This window comes from Scyliorhinus torazame, chromosome 13, assembly GCF_047496885.1.
Source record: "Scyliorhinus torazame isolate Kashiwa2021f chromosome 13, sScyTor2.1, whole genome shotgun sequence".
Taxonomy (NCBI): domain Eukaryota; kingdom Metazoa; phylum Chordata; class Chondrichthyes; order Carcharhiniformes; family Scyliorhinidae; genus Scyliorhinus; species Scyliorhinus torazame.
Window position 1 is genome coordinate 31,233,980 of NC_092719.1, and position 20,776 is coordinate 31,254,755.

General features: G+C 53.1%; 1 protein-coding gene across 4 annotated transcripts in view; it reads right to left on the bottom strand.

Moving 5' to 3' along the window:
• The window catches only part of LOC140387925 (uncharacterized), a 212,244-nt gene that overhangs the window by 58,868 nt on the left and 132,600 nt on the right, over positions 1-20,776 (bottom strand). For all 4 annotated transcript variants that reach the window (XM_072471244.1, XM_072471240.1, XM_072471241.1 and 1 more), the window contains 2 exons: positions 12,356-15,085; positions 10,810-10,884 (listed from right to left, as the gene is read on the bottom strand). In XM_072471244.1, the coding sequence (XP_072327345.1) occupies positions 10,810-10,884; positions 12,356-15,085 (2,805 nt within the window). The remainder of the gene's footprint in view (positions 1-10,809; positions 10,885-12,355; positions 15,086-20,776) is intronic.

The window sequence follows — 20,776 nt, forward strand, 5'->3', positions numbered from 1 at the left end:
CAGCGCCGCCTAGGGGTGACGAAGCTACCTGAGAGGAAGACACCACCTTCCCAGAGCCACAACCGCCGGGGACCCCACCAGGATCATCGCCGAAACTCAGACGCTCCAGAAGGACGACCAGGCCACCCGATCGTCTGATTGCTGCACCATAAACACTTCTTCTGTTACCCTCGACATCACGGTACCTCCATACCTGGTCCTACCATGCAAAAGGCGACAGTGAAGCTGGCCATCACCCCGCTGGGTTCTTTTTTTAACAGGGGGTGAATGTGGTAATACCAGATATTGCAGTACCTGAGAGGTGAATGACCATTGGCTAGACCTAGGAGTCTACCATTGGCTAACGTACATAGCCCCGCCCTGAGAGGCGGGGTATAAGAATCCATGCCATCCCAGCAGCCTTCACTTTCTGTATCGAAGTCGCTGGGTACAGTTCTAGCTGATCAAAGCCGAGAGTTTGTCTCGAGAGTTATTGATTGTGCATCACTCAGTATGATTAGTTAATGGGAGGAGCCAAGGGCTGAAGCAGTGTCTGCAGTTTAAAAAGTTTAGTTTTCAATTGAGGTATGTCAAGACAAGCAGCTGCCCTCAATACAGTGAGGTTCGATCTGTCTGGACAAACTAGCAGTTTCTTTCAAAACAGTTCAGTTAAAGATTTGATTGGGGACAGACCAGAAGCAATTGATCTCAAAACAGTGAGTTAAAGATTTGCCTGTGAACGGGATAGGAGAAATAAACAGTTGTTGAGACAGGCAAGAATCTGAAGGCTGGGTGCTGAAGGATGTCACTTTCTCCGATGACGCGCCAACGGCGTTGTGATGAATGATGCGATGACGCCATTTCCGAGGGGGTGGAGCATGACTGACCGCGTCAAACTGGCGCCGGCCCCGATTGGGGCGTCGAAGTCGATTCTCCGCCCGAACGCCGAACACGATTTCGCCAGCGGGCTACAGGGAATCCCGCCCCATATCCCTATTTGTGCAGGGAAACAATCCTGGAGCAAAGTATCCTTTCCTCACAAATAAAATAAAATACTCGGGTTTTTGTCCGGTATCCTAGAAACTTATTGGGGGGTTGGTCCTCAATCGCATTAGCTTTAAGTCAAATCTATTGAATGAGATGCCTTGGTGGTGTAGATGATCTCGCCCCCTCAGCCTTTCAATTAGCGTCTCCGATGAGTATCCAGTGCTGAGTAAAACAAGCATTTTGTTGCTATGCCCCTTCACAATGACCTATGTGTGCGAGGTTGGATTTTCCAGTCTCACTAAGATGAATACGACACAAAGGATCAGACTGACCTTTGCACCTGATATGCGCATAGCCCTCTCCTCCTGTGAACCTGATTGGAGCGAGATCATGAGGACCAAGCAGCTCGCCTGTCACATCAAAGGTGCTATAACCTGCCTAATTACTACTGGCTGGGGACTAATGGCAATCCCACAATCCTTAGTGAGTATGAGCTTCCCCAATGGTGGGGGGGGCAGAGAAATCATTAGCAGAGTTACCTGCATAAATAGAGCTGGTCAGTGTGCACCCAGTCAGAGAGGAGTGAGCAGTGGTGGAGTACTGCTGCTGTTGTATATATGTAATTGTAAATAAAGTTATTTCTTTCGATTCTACAAACCCGTGCTGGATTCTTTGTGGCCCTCACAAAAGAAGGTAAGTGAGAACGGTGTGTCACGAAGTTCAGCCAGCGTGGGTTGCAAAGGTCGGCTGGTGTGGGTCCCGAAGGTCGGCCGGTTGGCAAAAGTGGATCCCGAGAAAAAAGTTTGAAAAACATTGCTCTCGAGAGTGACAATGGGGAGTTAATAGTAGATAATAAGGAAATGGCGGATGATATGAACAAATGTTTTGTTTCTGTCTTCACAATAGAAGATACAAAAAGCATTCCAGTAATAGCTGTAAACTGGCAGGTGAAAGGGGGAGGAGAACCTGGTGAAATTACAATCACTAGGGAAGCAGTATGAGCAAGTTGATGGAGCTGCAGACTTATAGGTCTCCAGGTTGTGATGGACTACACCCTAGGGTCTTAAAAGAGGTGGCTAATCACGTAGTAGATGTGTTTGTGTTAATTTTCCAAAATTAGTTAGATTCTGGAAGGCTCCATCAGACTGGAAAGCAGCAAATATAACCCCTCTATTCAAGAAGGGAGAGAGGCGGAAAACAGGAAACTATAGGCCAAGTAGTTTGATGTCTGTCATGGGGAGGAATCAATCAATAAAGACGAGAAACACTATTTAATTGAGAAGAGTCAGCATGCTTTTGTGAAAGGGAAATTATGTTTAACCAATTTACCAGAGTTCTTTGTAGGAGTAACATGCGCTGTGGACAAGGGGAGTCTGTAGATGTGCTGTACATGGATTTTCAAAAGGCATTTGATAAGGAGCCACATCAAAGGTTATAGTGGAAAATAAATGCTCATGGTGTACGGGTAACATTTTGGAATGGATAGAAGATTGGCTGGCTGTCAGAAAACAGAGAGTATGTCTAAATGGATCTTTGTGATGAATGGAGGTTGGCAGGGGTCTGTGCTGGAGCTTCAACTTTTGACAATTTATATCAATGGCTTAGAATGGGAGTAAAGGCCTAGTAGCTAAATTTGCAGCTGACACAAAGATATGCAGGAAAATAAGTTGTGAAGAGGACATAAGGAGGTTGTATAGATAGGTTGAGTGAGTAGGCAAGAATCTGGCAGATGGAGTATTGTGAGAAAATGTTAAGTTCACTTTGGCAGGAAGAATAAGAAAGCAGAGTAATACTTAAACAGAGAAAAGGTGCAGAATGTTGAGGTGCAGAGGGATCTCAGTGTTCTAGTGCATGAGTCAGAAAAAAAATAGTATATAGGCGCAACAAGTAATTAAGAAGGCTAATGGAATGCTACCTTATATTACAAGAGGAATTGAACATAAAAGTAAGGATGTTTTTGCTTCAGTTTTGGAGGACATTGGTGAGTCCACATCTTGGCTATTGTGTGCAGCTTTGGTCTCCTTATTTAAGGAAGTGGCCTCTTAATCAGCTCGATTGCAGTTGTACTGCTGTCTGGCACGTTGCTGTCACTGTTCCCCATGTGCCACCAGTGAAAGCGCGGAAGCACAATAGAGAGCTGCTCCAATGGTTTTTAGGCAAATTCTCCAGGCCCCCTCCCTGCTTTAAAAGTCGCCGCCACAGGGTTGGGAAAAGTCTGACACTGTCCCTGCTCTGCCTCTTCTGGTTTCATTTCACAAGGTATACTATCGCATTGACTTTTTTGTTCTGAGCAGGGCTCTAATACCGGGGGTGGTGGTTACTGAGTACTCGGCAATCGCAGTGTCGGATCATGCCCCACATTGGGTGGATCTACGGGTTAGTTTGGAGAGAGGCTATGGAGGTTGGATGTGGGGTTTTTAGCGGACAAAGCGATCTGTGGGCGGGTGAACAAGCCCATCCAGAACAACCTGGAAACAAATGATACGGGGGAGGTCTCTGCAGCAACGATTTGGGAAGCTTTGAAGACAGTGGTCAGAGGGGAATTAATCTCGATACAGGCCCACAGAGAAAAGGCAGAACGGGCTGAGAGGGATAGGTTAGTTGGGGAGATACTCCAGGTGGACAGGAGATACTCGGAGGCCCCGGATGCGGGGCTACTGGGGGAGCAGCGGAGGTTACAGGCAGAGTTTGGGTTGTTGGCTGCAGGGAAAGCGGTGGAACAGCTGAGGAAGGCAAGGGGGGCGATTTATGAGTATGGGGAAAAGGCTAGCAGAATGTTAGTGCACCAGCTCAGAAAAAGGGAGGCGGCCAGGGAGATAGGGAGAGTAAAGAGTAGAGGTGGGAATACTGTCCTGGATCCAGTGGGGGTGAATGAGGTGTTTAAGGACTTTTACAGCAAATTATATCAGTCGGAACCCCCGGTGGGGGTGGAGGGGATGAGGCAGTTTTTGGGTCAGTTGGGGTTCCTGAGGGTGGATGAGGATTTGGTGGAAGGGCTGGGAGCCCCAATTGAAATTGAGGAAATAATTGAGGGGCTGGAGGGCAAGGCCCTGGGGCCGGACGGCTACCCGGTGGAATTCTGTAAGAAGTTTTCAGAGATATTGAGCCCAGTGCTGGTGAGGACATTTAATGAAGCAAGAGAGAAGATAGTTCTCCCCCCCCAACAATGTCGCAGGCATTGATGTCATTGATCCTGAAACGGGAGAAGGATCCAGAGCAATGCGGGTCATACAGGCCAATTTCTCTACTGAATGTGGACGCCAAACTGCTGGCTAAGATACTGGCCACAAGGATAGATTATGTCCCGGGGATGTGGTAGTCACCATTGATGTATATATTGTATATAGAGGATGTTGGTGTAGGTGCTTTGTGGTAAGGCCCTGTACTACAGGTACGGGGGTAGTTCCCTGCCTGCTGGCTCCGCCCAGTAGGCGGAGTATAAATGTGTGTGCTCCTCGTACAGCAGCCATTTTGGCAGCTGCTGTAGGAGTCCACACATCTTAGTGTAATAAAGCCTCGATTGCATTCAACTCTCATCTTTGTGTAATTGATCGTGCATCAATTTATTACACTAACGTTTTCAGAAGATGGACCTCCGCATCAAGCCGGATCGCCTGCAGCTGCATCCGCAATCTGACAACGCCAAAAAGGACTTTGAACATTGACTAGCCTGTTTCGAAGCTTACATCAGGTCTGCACCAGACCCAATTCCAGAAGCTCAGAAGATTCAGATTCTTTACACACGGCTGAGCTCCAACGTCTTTCCACTTCATAGAATTTACAGTGCAGAAGGAGGCCATTTGGCCCATCGAGTCTGCACCGGCTCTTGGAAAGAGCACTCTACCCAAGGTCAACACCTCCACCCTATCCCCATAACCCAGTAACCCCACCCAACACTAAGGGCAATTTTGGACACTAAGGGCAATTTATCATGGCCAATCCACCTAACCTGCACATCTTTGGACTGTGGGAGGAAACCGGAGGACCCGGAGGAAACCCACGCACACACGGGGAGGATGTGCAGACTCCGCACAGACAGTGACCCAAGCCGGAATCGAACCTGGGACCCTGGAGCTGTGAAGCAATTATGCTAACCACTATGCTACCGTGCTGCCCGAACTTGTCCAGGACGCGCCGACCTACGCAGACGCCATGGCGCTACTGAAGGAAAACTACGCTCAGCAGACTAACACGCTCTACGCTAGGCACCTCCTCTCCACTCGTCGTCAACTTCCTGGTGAGTCGGTGGAAGATTTCTGGCGTGCCCTGATTCCCCTAGTCAGAGACTGTGACTGTCAGGCCGTCTCGGCCACGGAACACTCAAACTTGCTCATGAGTGACGCTTTTGTTACGGGGATAGGGTCCGATTACATCCGCCAGCGCCTCTTAGAAGGGGCCACGCTCGACCTCGCAGAAACCAAAATGCTAGTGCTCCAGCTTACAGTTGCTTCGCGCAACATCCAGGCCTACGCCCCCGACCGCGCGGCCCACCCCTCCTGTGCATCGTGGACCCCGCAGATGGTCGCCCCATCGTGGACCCCACCAGCGACCGCCCTCAGACAGCCCCACGCCTGTGCCGCGCGACAGCCAACCAACCCCGGGAGCCCCAAATGTTACTTCCGTGGGCAGTCCAAACACCCCCAGCGGCGCTGCCCGGCCCGGAGCGCCCTTTGCAAGGCCTGTGGCAAGAAGGGGCACCTCGCTGCGGTGTGCCAGGCCCGCTCAGTCGCCGTTATTGTTCCAGCTCTCCCCACGTGCGGTCAGTGGGCGCCGCCATCTTCCGCTCCCCGGACCACGTGCGGCCCGTGGGCGCCGCCATCTTGTTCGACCTCCACCACATACGGCCCGTGGGCACCGCCATCTTGTCCTCCCCAGGGTCGTCATGCGCTGCCATCTCGTTTTCCCCACGACACATCCGGCCGGTGGGTGCCGCCACCTTACCAGGACCCGTCCCCATCCGGGCACCTCATCTGGCCGCGCGCCGCCCGCAACCACCGACGACCAGCCGCGTTTTGCCTCAGTCACGATTGACCAGTCTCGCCCGCACAACCTGGCAACGGCTTCTATCAACGTGAAGATCGATGGGCACGAGATCTCCTGTCTGCTGGACACCGGGAGCACCGAGAGCTTCATTCACCCCGAGACGGTAAGGCGCTGCTCCCTCGCGGTACACCCCGCTAACCAGAGAATCTCCTTGGCTTCCGGGTCCCACTCCGTGGCGATCCGGGGATACTTCATCGCCACTCTCACTGTCCAGGGTGTGGAGTTCAGCGGCTTCCGTCTCTACATCCTCCCCAACCTCTGCGCTGCCTTGCTACTCGGCCTGGACTTCCAGTGCAACCTCCAGAGCCTAACACTGAAATTCGGCGGGCCCCTACCACCCCTTACTGTATGCGGCCTCGCAACCCTAAAGGTCGACCCACCTTCCCTATTTGCAAACTTAACCCCGGATTGCAAACCTGTCGCCACCAGGAGCAGACGGTACAGCGCCCACGACAGGACCTTCATCAGGTCCGAGGCCCAGCGACTGCTTCGGGAAGGCATCGTCGAGGCCAGCAACAGCCCCTGGAGAGGCCCAGTGGTAGCTGTGAAAACTGGGGAGAAACACAGGATGGTCGTGGACTACAGCCAGACCATCAATCGGTACACGCAGCTTGACGCGTACCCCCCTCCCACGCAGATCTGATATGATCAATCAGATTGCACAATACCGGGTCTTCTCAACTGTGGACCTGAAATCCGCCTACCAGCAGCTCCCCATCCGTAAGGCGGACCGCCCATACACTGCCTTCGAGGCAGATGGCCGCCTTTACCACTTTCTTAGGGTTCCCTTTGGGGTCACCAACGGGGTCTCAGTTTTCCAACGGGAAATGGACCGAATGGTTGACCAGTACGGGCTGCGGGCCACTTTCCCATACCTGGACTATGTCACCATCTGCAGCCATGATCAGCAGGACCATGACGCCAACCTTGCCAAATTTTGCCACACCGCCACTCTCCTCAACCTAACCTACAACAAGAAGTGCGTATTTAGCACGAACCACTGAGCCATCCTCGGCTATGTGGTCCAGAACGGAGTTCTGGGGCCCGATCCTGATCGCATGGGCCCCCTCATGGAACTCCCCCTTCCCCAATGCCCCAAGGCCCTCAAACGATGCCTGGGGTTCTTTTCTTATTATGCCCAGTGGGTCCCAAACCATGCGGACAAGGCCCGCCCACTCATTCAATCCACTCCTTTTCCCTTAACGGCCGAGGCTCACCAGGCCTTCAACCGTATCAAGGCCGACATCGCCAAGGCCGCGATGCACGCAGTCGACGAGACGTTATCATTCCAAGTCGAGAGCGATGCATCAGACTTCACTCTAACCGCCACCCTCAACCAGGCAGGCAGGCCCATGGCGTTTTTCCACGAACCCTACATGCCTCCGTAATTCGGCATTACTCCGTTGAGAAAGAGGCCCAAGCCATTGTTGAAGCTGTGCGGCATTGGAGGCATTACCTGGCCAAGGCAGGAGATTCACTCTCCTCACTGACCAACGGTCGGTTGCCTTTATGTTAAAAATCACACCGCAGGTAAGATCAAAAACGATAAAACCTTGAGGTGGAGGATCGAGCTCTCCACCTACAGCTACGAGATTTTGTATCACCCCGGTAAGCTCAACGAGCCCCCCGATGCCCTATCCGAGGTACATGTGCCAGCGCACAGGTGGACCAACTCCGGATCCTGCACGACAACCTCTGTCACCCGGGGGTCACACATTTTTACCATTTCATCAAGGCCCGCAATCTGCCCTACTCCATCGAGAAAGTCAGGGCTGTCACCAGAGGCTGCCAGGTCTGGGGGGTGATGAGGTGTTTAAGGACTTTTACAGCAAATTATATCAGTCGGAACCCCCGGTGGGGGTGAAGGGGATGAGGCAGTTTTTGGGTCAGTTGAGGTTCCTGAGGGTGAATGAGGATCTGGTGGAAGGGCTGGGAGCCCCAATTGAAATTGAGGGGCTGGAGGACATGCAGTCGGGCAAGGCCCCGGGGCCGGACGGCTACCCGGTGGAATTCTATAAGAGGTTTACAGAGATATTGAGCCCAGTGCTGGTGAGGACATTTAATGAAGCAAGAGAGAAGGGAGTCCTCCCCCAAACAATGTTGCAGGCTTCAATGTCATTGATCCTGAAACGGGAGAAGGATCCGGAGCAATGCGGGTCATACAGGCCAATTTCTCTACTGAATGTGGACGCCAAACTGCTGGCTAAGATACTGGCCACGAGGATGGAAGATTATGTTCCGGGGGTGATTACAGAAGACCAGACGGGATTTGTAAAGGGCAGGCAACTCAAGGCCAATGTTCGAAGGCTTTTAAATGTTATTATGATGCCCTCGGAAGGAGGGAAGATGGAGGTGGTGGTAGCGATGGATGTGGAGAAGGCTTTTGATCGGGTGGAGTGGAATTATCTGTGGGAGGCGCTGGGAAGGTTTGGGTTTGGTGAGGGCTTCATTGACTGGGTGTGGTTGCTCTATCAGGCACCAGTAGCGAGTGTGTACACAAATCGGCCGAGGTCGGGGTATGTTAAACTACACCGAGGGACGAGGCAAGGGTGCCTCCTCTCCCCGTTACTGTTTGCTCTGGCCATCGAGCCATTGGCCATGCCGTTATGAGCCTCTAGGAACTGGAAAGGGCTGGTTCGGGGGGGGGGGGGGGGTTGGAGCACCGGGTCTCGCTTTACGCAGATGACCTGCTCTTGTATATTTCAGACCCGTTGGAGGGGATGGGGAAAGATATACGGATCCTCGGGGAATTTGGCAATTTTTCGGGGTATAAATTGAACATGGGGAAAAGCGAGATGTTTGCGATCCAGGCAAGAGGGCAGGAGAAGAGACTGGGAGAGCTGCCGTTTGGAATGGTAGGAAGGAGCTTTCGGTATCTGGGAATCCATGTGGCCCGGGAATGGGAGGCACTGCACAAGTTAAACCTATCCCGGCTCGTAGAACAAATGGAAGGGGACTTTAAGAGATGGGACATGCTCCCGCTATCACTGGCAGGGGGCGGGTACAGACTGTGAAAATGACGGTCCTCCCAGATTTCTGTTTGTCTTTCAGTGCCTCCCTATCTTCATCCCTAAGGCCTTTTCAAGCGGGTGAATAAGATTATTTTGGGCTTTGTGTGGGCGGGTAAAACCCCGCGAGTGAAGAAAGTGTTGCTGGAGTGCAGTCGGGGGGAGGGTGGGTTGGCGCTGCCGAACTTTTGCAATTACTACTGGGAGGCTAATATAGCCATGATTAAGAAGTGGGTAGTGGGGGACGGTCGGTGTGGGAGCGGATGGAGGCGACGCCATGTAAAGACACAAGTTTGGGAGCATTGGTAACGGAACCTCTTCCGTTCTCGCCGGCCCGATACTCCACAAGTCTGGTGGTAGTGGCGGATCTGAGAACCTGGGGGCAATGGAGGAGATATAAGAGAGTGGAGGGAGCTTCGGTTTGTACCCCGATTTATAATAATCATCGGTTTGTACCGGGTAGGCTGGATGGTGGGTTCTGGAGATGGCAAAGGGCAGGAATTAGGAGGATGGGGGATCTATTTATAGACGGGAGCTTCCCCAACTTGAAAGCCTTGGAGGATAAATTTGAATTGCCTGCAAGGAATGGGTTTAGGTATTTACAGGTGCGAGACTTCTTGAGAAGGCAGATTCCGGCCTTCCCGCTGCTGCCGCCATGGGGGATACAGGACAGAGTTCTCCAGTACCTGGGTGGGAGAGGGGAAAGTATCAGATATTTACCAGGAACTTTTGAATGTGGAGGAAGCTCCGGTGAAGGAGCTTAAGGGCAAGTGGGAGGACGAGCTAAGAGGGGAAATAGAAGCGGGTCTGTGGGCGGATGCCCTAAGTAGGGTTAATAAATCCTCACCATGTGCCAGGTAGTCCACCGGGCACACATGATGAGCACGTTTTTCAGGGTAGAAGACAGGTGTGGGAGGTGCGTGGGAAGCCCAGCAAATCATGTCCACATGTTTTGGGCATGCCCGAAGCTTGGAGGGTTTTGGCAGGGTTTCGCTAAGGCAATGTCCACGGTACTCAAAACACGGGTGGTGCCGAGTCCGGAGGTGGCGATCTTTGGAGTGTCGGAAGAGCCGGGGGTTCAGGGAGCGAAAGAGGCCGACGTCTTGGCCTTTGCCTCCCTGGTAGCCCGGAGACGGATCTTGTTAATGTGGAGGCACTCAAAGCCCCCCGAGTGTAGAGACCTGGGTTAGTGACATGGCTGGGTTTCTCAGTCTCGAGAAGATAAAATTCGCCTTGAGGGTCAATGGTTGGGTTCACCCGGAGGTGGCAGCCGTTCGTCAACTTTCTCGGGAAAATTAAAATCTCAGCAGAAGCAGTATTCCAAAGGGAGTGGGGCGGGGGGGGGGGGGGGGGGGGGGGCGGCGGGGTGGGCAGGATTGTTGTTTTATGGTTGGGGTGTGTGAAGATTGTGATGGGGGTGGAAATGTTTATTGTACCATGTTTATGTCGCTGTTATTGTTATTATTATAAAAACTTGCAAATACCCCAATAAAAATATTTAAGAAAAAATAAATGCTCATTTTCATCTGCTGTTTGTCTGCCCAATTAAATAAGTGATCGGGATACTCCTAAATCATCTGCTCGCTAAACCATATGCCCTGCTCTCACTAACTTGGTCAAAAATTTGACATTGGTAGATGGGAAACAGCAATTGCCTTGTTGGACCCGATTCAGCAGCCATTGAGCTCTCCACAGTGCACCATTTCCCATTCCCTAAGCTGAGCTTGATTCAGCAAACAGTCTCGAACTCACTGCTCTAGGGCACAGGTTGATCCCCAAATCCATCACTGACCTTGGAGACGTTGAATCTGTTTGGCAAAGTTTTCGGTTTGTTGCACGTTGACCAATCTCTGCTCCTCCAGCAACCCTGAAGTGTTTGAAAAGGGCAGGTGTCAGGTGCAGAATGTGTCAAATACAGAATAATGCTCCCTCAGTACTGTCCCATCAAACACTCCCAGGGCACGGGCTAGATGCAAAGTAATAAAAACAAAAATGAAGTGCAGCACGGTGGCGCAGTGGGATAGCCCTGCTGCCTCACGGCGCTGAGGTCCCAGGTTCGATCCCGGCTCTGGGGCACTGTCCGTATGGAGTTTGCACATTCTCCCCGTGTTTGCGTGGGTTTCGCCCCCCACAACCCAAAGATGTGCAGGGTAGGTTAATTGGCCACGCTAAATTGCCCCTTAATTAGAAAAAGAGAATTGGGTACTCTCAACTTTTTTTTTAAATGCCGTGAAGACTCAGCTGGTCAGGCAGCATATGTTTAGAGAAACAGAGTTAATGGGCGCGACCTACTGGCCGGTAGATGCCGGGAGATCCCTCCTCTGGGATCTACCGACTCGACATGCCTCACGAGATCTACCGTGATCTCGCAAGAAGTCGCGATCTGAATTCTGCCCATTGTGGGCGGGACCACTATCTGGCAAATCTGCGTATTAGAGCGAGACAGCTATTTTCACTCTAATATGCACTCGCCGGATCTACCAATGACGTGGGATCACCTCGGCGAGCGCTGTTCAGTGCTGGTCCCCACTAATGGGGACCAGATGGAATGGAACTTGGCGGGGGTGTCTTCCAGGAGATCGGAGGCCCCAGGTGGTTGCCCTCTGAGCAGGGTGGCACCCTGGCACTGTCCAGGTGGCACGGCAAGGGCGCTGCCAGGCTTCCAGGCTGGCATTTTTCCTGTCTGAGGGATCAGGCCCAGGGGTGCCTTGCGTGTGAGAGGTGGGGTGTGGGGAGGTGGGAGAACCCCCTTATGGGTGAGTAGAGGCTTTGGGGGTTCAGGGGTTGCGCGGTCGGAGCGCCATTTAAAAATGGCATCCTAATCTCGTCCTGCACTGAGGGGTTCCGGCGAGTGAAGCTCCCCAGTACAGGAAACGGGATTACGTGCAGACTCAGTGGGGTGTTCCCTGCTGAGGCCCCAAATTGAAACAAAGTCCTGATAGATAGCATGGGGTTTCCTGGCGTTGCGAGAACTGGGAAACACACGGCAAAACAAACTCATCATGGGACTACTTTGCAATTTGGTTAAATCGCACCTGATGCTTCAAGTTGAGTTGAAGGTCAATTTGACCTGCCCCTTCTCCCAACCCTCCCCCCTAAACATACACCCCAGCTTCCACAATGGCCCACTCCAAGGACGTCCAGGGCCCCCACTCAAATGGGTCACATGTCCCCAACACCCCAACCCCATCACCTGCACTTCTCTCAGAAACACCAGTCCCCATCGTACACCCCTCCTCACCACCCAGGCCCTGCACATTCCCAGCACTGAGCACCAAGTGTACAGTGACTGGCCTCAGCTCTCAACATCCCTTTCTGTTGTTCATGAATCCACCTACCTTGTAAATCCAGGTAGTTCTTCTGGTGTCGGGAAGCCTGCTCCTGAGATTCCTTCAACTCCTTTTGAAGTTGCTCAATCTGTGAAGTCAACTCATCGAATTCCAGTATGCCTTGCACATTTTCACTTGATTTCGGATCTCCTGATCTCATATGAACTGCTTCAGGATCACTTACTAATTGGTCATAACATTTATGGACACATATCATGACATCATGCAGTTCCACATTGGCTGACATCACAGCAGATACTTTGGGATCAACTGCCTTGACCACAGGTGGTTTGGAATCGGTCGACGTGTCCCTGCATAGTTTGTGATCCCCTGACTTGGCCTCGAATAGTTTGTATTCAGCAGACTTGACATTGGATAGTTTGGGATCAGTTGACTTGACCTCGGATAGTTTGGGATCAACTGACTTGACCTCAAACGGTTTGGGATCAGTTGATTTGACCTCAGATATTTTGGGATCAACTGACTTGACCTCAATTGGTTTGAGATCAGTTGATTTGACCTCAGATATTTTGGGATCAACTGACTTGACCTCGAATGTTTTGGGATCAGTTGACTTGAACTCGGATAATTTGGGATCAACTGACTTGACTTCAAATGGTTTGGGATCAGGTGACTTGACCTCAGATATTTTGGGATCAACTGACTTGGCGTCAATTGGTTTGGTATCAGTTGACTTGACCTTGGATAGTTTGGGATCAGTTGACTTGACCTCAAATATTTTGAGATCAACTGACTTGACCTCAATTGGTTTGAGATCAGTTGATTTGACCTCAGATATTTTGGGATCAACTGACTTGACCTCAAATGGTTTGGGATCAGTTGACTTGGCCTCAGATAGTTTAGGATCAATTAACCTGGCCATGGAAAGTTTGGGATCAACTAACTTGACCTCTGATACTTTGGGATCAGTTGACTTGACCTCTGATAGTTTAGGATCAGTTGACTTTTCCATGCATAGTTTGGAATCAACTGAAATGTCCTCCGATGGTCTGGGATCAGCTGACTGGACCTCGGATGGTCTGGGATCAGCTGACTGGGCCTCGGATGATCTGGAATCAGCTGACTGAGCCTCAGATGGTCTGGGATGAGCTGACTGGGCCTCAGATGATCTGGGATCAGACGGTGTGACGGTAGATGGTCTGGGATCAGCTGACTGGACTTCAGATGGTCTGTGATCAGCTGACTGGGCCTCGGATGATCTGGGATCAGCTGACTGGGCCTCAGATGGTCTGGGATGAGCTGACTGGGCCTCAGATGATCTGGGATCAGACGGTGTGATGGTAGATGGTCTGGGATCAGCTGACTGGGCCTCAGGTGGCCTGGGATAAGCTGACTGGGCCTCAGGTGGCCTGGGATCAGACGGTGTGATGGTAGATGGTCTGGAATCAGCTGACTGGGCCTCAGGTGATCTGGGATCAGACGGTGTGATGGTAGATGGTCTGGAATCAGCTGACTGGGCCTCAGGTGGCCTGGGATCAGCTGACTGGGCCTCAGATGATCTGGGATCAGACGGTGTGACGGTAGATGGTCTGGAATCAGCTGACTGGGCCTCAGGTGGCCTGGGATCAGCTGACTGGGCCTCAGATGATCTGGGATCAGACGGTGTGACGGTAGATGGTCTGGGAGCAGCTGGGTTAACCTCAAATGGTCTGGGAGCAGATGATTTGACCTCAGACGGTCTTGGATCAGCCGACCTGATCTCAGGTGGTATGGAGGCAGCTGATTTGACCTCAGCTGGTCTCGGAGCAGGTGATTTGAACTCAGGTGATCTGGGATCAGTTGATTTGATCTCAGATGATCTGGGAGCAGCAGATTTGATCTCAGATGATCTGGGAGCAGCAGATTTGATCTCAGATGATCTGGGGCTTGATTTGACCTCAGATGGACTAACACAAGCTGGCCTGGTTTCAGATAGTTTGAGATCAGCTGACCAGGCCATGGATAATTTGAGATCAGCTGATTTGACCTCAGTTCCTTTGGGGTCAGCTGATTTCATCACAGTTGATTTGGGATCAGCGCTCTTGACCTCAGATGGTTTGGGATCAACTGATTTGGCTTCAGATTGTTTGGGATCAGTTGACTTGATTTCAAATGGGTTGGGATCAGCTCGAATGACCTCAAGTGGGTTGGGATCACATGACTTGACCTCAGATGGTTTAGGATCACACGACTTGATCAGGAATGGTTTGGAATCAGTTGATTTGACCTCAGTTGGTTTTGAATCAATTAATTTGACCTCAGACACTTTGGAAACAGCTGACCTGGCCTCTGACATCTTCGAAGTAATTGACTTGACCTCTGAAATTTCAGTGGAAATGATCGCCAATAATTTGGGATCAGCGGACACGAGTTCAGCTGAATTGACTAACTTGACCTCAGATACCTTGGGAATGGCAGACTTGGCCTCTGATACCTTGGGAATGGCAGACTTGGCCTCTGATATCTTGGGAATGGCAGACTTGGCCTCTGATATCTTGGGAATGGCAGACTTGGCCTCTGATATGTTGGGATCAGTTGACATGACCTCAGATGATTTAGAATCAGCGGAAATGATATCAGAAACATTGGAGTTGGCGGAATTCACATCCAATAATTTGGGAGCAAATGATGTCACCTCTGATGCTGAAATATCGGCTGACTTTGTAGGTGACGCTGTGTCGACCAACATTGTGACACTTGCTGATTCACTTGATTTGATTTCAGATGACGGCAATTCACCTAAACAGAAAAGAATCAAAGATGAGCAAATATCCAAAATAGAGTGTTCCCAGAGTGCTCAGATCTCAGAGGACAGTGTACCCAGAGCCTGTCCCTCACTGCACAGTGTACCCAGAGCCTGTCCCTCTCAGGACAGTGTATCCAGAGCCTGACCCTCTCAGGACAGTGTACCCAGAGCCTGTCCCTCTCAGGACAGAATACCCAGAGCCTGTCCATCACTGGACAGTGTACCCAGAGCCTGTCCCTCACTGGACAGTGTACCCAGAGCCTGACCCTCACAGGACAGTGTACCCAGAGCCTGTCCCTCTCAGGACAGTGTACCCACAGCCTGTCCCTCTCAGGACAGTGTATCCAGAGCCTGACCCTCTCAGGACAGTGTACCCAGAGCCTGTCCCTCTCAGGACAGAATACCCAGAGCCTGTCCCTCACTGGACAGTGTACCCAGAGCCTGTCCCTCACTGGACAGTGTACCCAGAGCCTGTCCCTCACAGGACAGTGTATCCAGAGCCTGTCCCTCACTGGACAGTGTATCCAGAGCCTGACCCTCTCAGGACAGTGTACCCAGAGCCTGACCCTCTCAGGACAGTGTACCCAGAGCCTGTCCCTCTCAGGACAGTGTACCCAGAGCCTGACCCTCTCAGGACAGTGTACCCAGAGCCTGTCCCTCTCAGGACAGTGTACCCAGAGCCTGTCCCTCACTGCACAGTGTACCCAGAGCCTGTCCCTCTCAGGACAGTGTACCCAGAGCCTGTCCCTCTCAGGACACTGTACCCAGAGCCTGTCCCTCTCAGGACACTGTACCCAGAGCCTGTCCCTCTCAGGACAGTGTACCCAGAGCCTGACCCTCACAGGACAGTGTACCCAGAGCATGTTCCTCTCAGGACAGTATATCCAGAGCCTGTCCCTCTCAGAACAGTATATCCAGAGCCTGTCCCTCTCAGGACAGTGTACCCAGAGCCTGTCCCTCTCAGGACAGTGTATCCAGAGCCTGTCCCTCTCAGGACAGTGTATCCAGAGCCTGTCCCTCTCAGGACAGTGTACCCAGAGCCTGTCCCTCTCAGGACAGTGTATCCAGAGCCTGTCCCTCTCAGGACAGTGTATCCAGAGCCTGTCCCTCTCAGGACAGTGTATCCAGAGCCTGTCCCTCTCAGGACAGTGTACCCAGAATCTGTCCCTCTCAGGACAGTGTACCCAGAGCCTGTCCCTCTCAGGATAGTGTACCCAGAGCCTGACCCTCACAGGACAGTGTACCCAGAGCCTGTCCCTCTCAGGACAGTGTATCCAGAGCCTGTCCCTCTCAGGACAGTGTATCCAGAGCCTGTCCCTCTCAGGACAGTGTACCCAGAGCCTGTCCCTCTCAGGACAGTGTATCCAGAGCCTGTCCCTCTCAGGACAGTGTATCCAGAGCCTGTCCCTCTCAGGACAGTGTACCCAGAGCATGTCCCTCTCAGGACAGTGTACCCAGAGCCTGTCCCTCTCAGGACACTGTACCCAGAGCCTGTCCCTCTCAGGACAGTGTACCCAGAGCCTGACCCTCTCAGGACAGTGTACCCAGAGCCTGACCCTCTCAGGACAGTGTACCCAGAGCCTGACCCTCTCAGGACAGTGTACCCAGAGCCTGTCCCTCTCAGGACAGTGTACCCAGAGCCTGACCCTCTCAGGACAGTATACCCAGAGCCTGACCCTCTCAGGACAGTGTACCCAGAGCCTGTCCCTCACTGGACAGTGTACCCAGAGCCTGACCCTCTCAGGACAGTGTACCCAGAGTCTGTCCCTCTCAGGACAGAATACCCAGAGCCTGTCCCTCTCAGGACAGTATACCCAGAGCATGTCCCTCACTGGACAGTGTACCCAGAGCCTGTCCCTCACTGGACAGTGTACCCAGAGCCTGTCCCTCTCAGGACAGAATACCCAGAGCCTGTCCCTCACAGGACAGTGTATCCAGAGCCTGTCCCTCTCAGGACAGTGTACCCAGAGCATGTCCCTCTCAGGACAGTGTACCCAGAGCCTGTCCCTCACTGGACAGTGTACCCAGAGCCTGTCCCTCTCAGGACAGAATACCCAGAGCCTGTCCCTCTCAGGACAGTATACCCAGAGCCTGTCCCTCACTGGACAGTGTACCCAGAGCCTGTCCCTCTCAGGACAGAATACCCAGAGCCTGTCCCTCACTGGACAGTGTACCCAGAGCCTGTCCCTCTCAGGACAGTGTACCCAGAGCCTGTCCCTCACAGGACAGTGTACCCAGAGCCTGTCCCTCTCAGGACAGAATACCCAGAGCCTGTCCCTCACTGGACAGTGTACCCAGAGCCTGTCCCTCTCAGGACAGAATACCCAGAGCCTGACCCTCTCAGGACAGTGTACCCAGAGCCTCTCCCTCTCAGGACAGAATACCCAGAGCCTGTCCCTCACAGGACAGTGTATCCAGAGCCTGTCCCTCTCACGACAGAATACCCAGAGTCTGACCCTCTCAGGACAGTGTACCCAGAGTCTGTCCCTCACTGGACAGTGTACCCAGAGCCTGTCCCTCACTGCACAGTGTACCCAGAGCCTGTCCCTCTCAGGACAGTGTACCCAGAGCCTGTCCCTCTCAGGACAGTGTACCCAGAGCCTGTCCCTCTCAGGACAGTGTACCCAGAGCCTGTCCCTCTCAGGACAGTGTGCCCAGAGTCTGTCTCTCTCAGGACACTGTACCCAGAGCCTGTCCCTGACACAACAGTGTACGCTGAGCCTGTCCCTCTCAGGACAGTGTACCCAGAGTCTGTCCCTCTCAGGACTGTGTACCCAGAGCCTGACCCTCTCAGGACAGTATACCCAGAGCCTGACCCTCTCAGGACAGTGTACCCAGAGCCTGTCCCTCACTGGACAGTGTACCCAGAGCCTGACCCTCTCAGGACAGTGTACCCAGAGTCTGTCCCTCTCAGGACAGAATACCCAGAGCCTGTCCCTCTCAGGACAGTATACCCAGAGCATGTCCCTCACTGGACAGTGTACCCAGAGCCTGTCCCTCACTGGACAGTGTACCCAGAGCCTGTCCCTCTCAGGACAGAATACCCAGAGCCTGTCCCTCACAGGACAGTGTATCCAGAGCCTGTCCCTCTCAGGACAGTGTACCCAGAGCATGTCCCTCTCAGGACAGTGTACCCAGAGCCTGTCCCTCACTGGACAGTGTACCCAGAGCCTGTCCCTCTCAGGACAGAATACCCAGAGCCTGTCCCTCTCAGGACAGTATACCCAGAGCCTGTCCCTCACTGGACAGTGTACCCAGAGCCTGTCCCTCTCAGGACAGAATACCCAGAGCCTGTCCCTCACTGGACAGTGTACCCAGAGCCTGTCCCTCTCAGGACAGTGTACCCAGAGCCTGTCCCTCACAGGACAGTGTACCCAGAGCCTGTCCCTCTCAGGACAGAATACCCAGAGCCTGTCCCTCACTGGACAGTGTACCCAGAGCCTGTCCCTCTCAGGACAGAATACCCAGAGCCTGACCCTCTCAGGACAGTGTACCCAGAGCCTCTCCCTCTCAGGACAGAATACCCAGAGCCTGTCCCTCACAGGACAGTGTATCCAGAGCCTGTCCCTCTCACGACAGAATACCCAGAGTCTGACCCTCTCAGGACAGTGTACCCAGAGTCTGTCCCTCACTGGACAGTGTACCCAGAGCCTGTCCCTCACTGCACAGTGTACCCAGAGCCTGTCCCTCTCAGGACAGTGTACCCAGAGCCTGTCCCTCTCAGGACAGTGTACCCAGAGCCTGTCCCTCTCAGGACAGTGTACCCAGAGCCTGTCCCTCTCAGGACAGTGTGCCCAGAGTCTGTCTCTCTCAGGACACTGTACCCAGAGCCTGTCCCTGACACAACAGTGTACGCTGAGCCTGTCCCTCTCAGGACAGTGTACCCAGAGTCTGTCCCTCTCAGGACTGTGTACCCAGAGCCTGTCCCTCTCAGGACAGTGTACCCAGAGCCTGTCCCTCTCAGGACAGTGTACCCAGAGCCTGTCCCTCTCAGGACAGTGTACCCAGAGCCTGGCTCTCTCAGGACAGTGCACTGAGAGCCTGGCCCTCTCAGGACAGTGTACCCAGCGCCTGTCTCCCACAGAACAGTGTACCCAGTGTCTGTCCCTCTCAGGATAGTGTACCCAGAGTTTGTCCCTCTCAGGACAGAATACCCAGAGCCTGTCCCTCTCAGGACAGAATACCCAGAGCCTGACCCTCTCAGGACAGTGTACCCAGAGTCTGTCCCTCTCAGGACAGTGTACCCAGAGCCTGTCCCTCTCAGGACAGTGTATCCAGAGCCTGTCCCTCTCAGGACAGAATACCCAGAGCCTGACCCTCTCAGGACAGTGTATCCAGAGCCTGTCCCTCTCAGGACAGTGTACCCAGAGCCTGTCCCTCACAGGACAGTATACCCAGAGTCTGTCCCTCTCAGGACAGAATACCCAGAGTCTGTCCCTCACTGGACAGTGTACCCAGAGCCTGTCCCTCTCAGGACAGAATACCCAGAGCCTGTCCCTCTCAGGACAGTGTATCCAGAGCCTGTCCCTCACAGGACAGTGTACCCAGAGCCTGTCCCTCTCAGGACAGAATACCCAGAGTCTGTCCCTCACTGGACAGTGTACCCAGAGCCTGTCCCTCTCAGGACAGAATACCCAGAGCCTGTCCCTCTCAGGACAGTGTACCGAGAGTCTGTCCCTCACTGGACAGTATACCCAGAGCCTGTCCCTCTCAGGACAGTGTACCCAGAGCCTGTCCCTCTCAGGACAGAATACCCAGAGCCTGACCCTCTCAGGACAGTGTACCCAGAGCCTGACCCTCACAGGACAGAATACCCAGAGCCTGTCCCTCTCAGGACAGTGTATCCAGAGCCTGTCCCTCTCAGAACAGTGTATCCAGAGCCTGTCCCTCTCAGGACAGTGTACCCGGAGCCTGTCCCTCTCAGGACTGTGTACCCAGAGCCTGTCCCTCTCAGGACAGAATACCCAGAGCCTGTCCCTCTCAGGACAGTGTATCCAGAGCCTGTCCCTCTCAGGACAGTGTATCCAGAGCCTGTCCCTCTCAGGACAGAATACCCAGAGCCTGACCCTCTCAGGACAGTGTACCCAGAGTCTGTCCCTCTCAGGACACTGTACCCAGAGCCTGTCCCTCTCAGGACAGTGTATCCAGAGCCTGTCCCTCTCAGGACAGAATACCCAGAGCCTGACCCTCTCAGGACAGTGTACCCAGAGCCTGACCCTCACAGGACAGTGTACCCAGAGCCTGTCCCTCTCAGGACAGAATACCCAGAGCCTGTCCCTCTCAGGACAGTGTACCCAGAGCCTGTCCCTCTCAGGACAGTGTACCCAGAGCCTGTCCCTCTCAGGACAGTGTACCCAGAGCCTGTCCCTCTCAGGACAGAATACCCAGAGCCTGTCCCTCTCAGGACAGTGTACCCAGAGTCTGTCCCTCTCAGGACAGTGTACCCAGAGCCTGACCCTCACAGGACAGTGTACCCAGAGCCTGACCCTCACAGGACAGTGTACCCAGAGCCTGACCCTCTCAGGACAGTGTACCCAGAGCCTGACCCTCACAGGACACTGTACCCAGAGCCTGTCCCTCTCAGGACAGTGTATCCAGAGCCTGTCCCTCTCAGGACAGAATACCCAGAGCCTGACCCTCTCAGGACAGTGTACCCAGAGCCTGACCCTCACAGGACAGTGTAC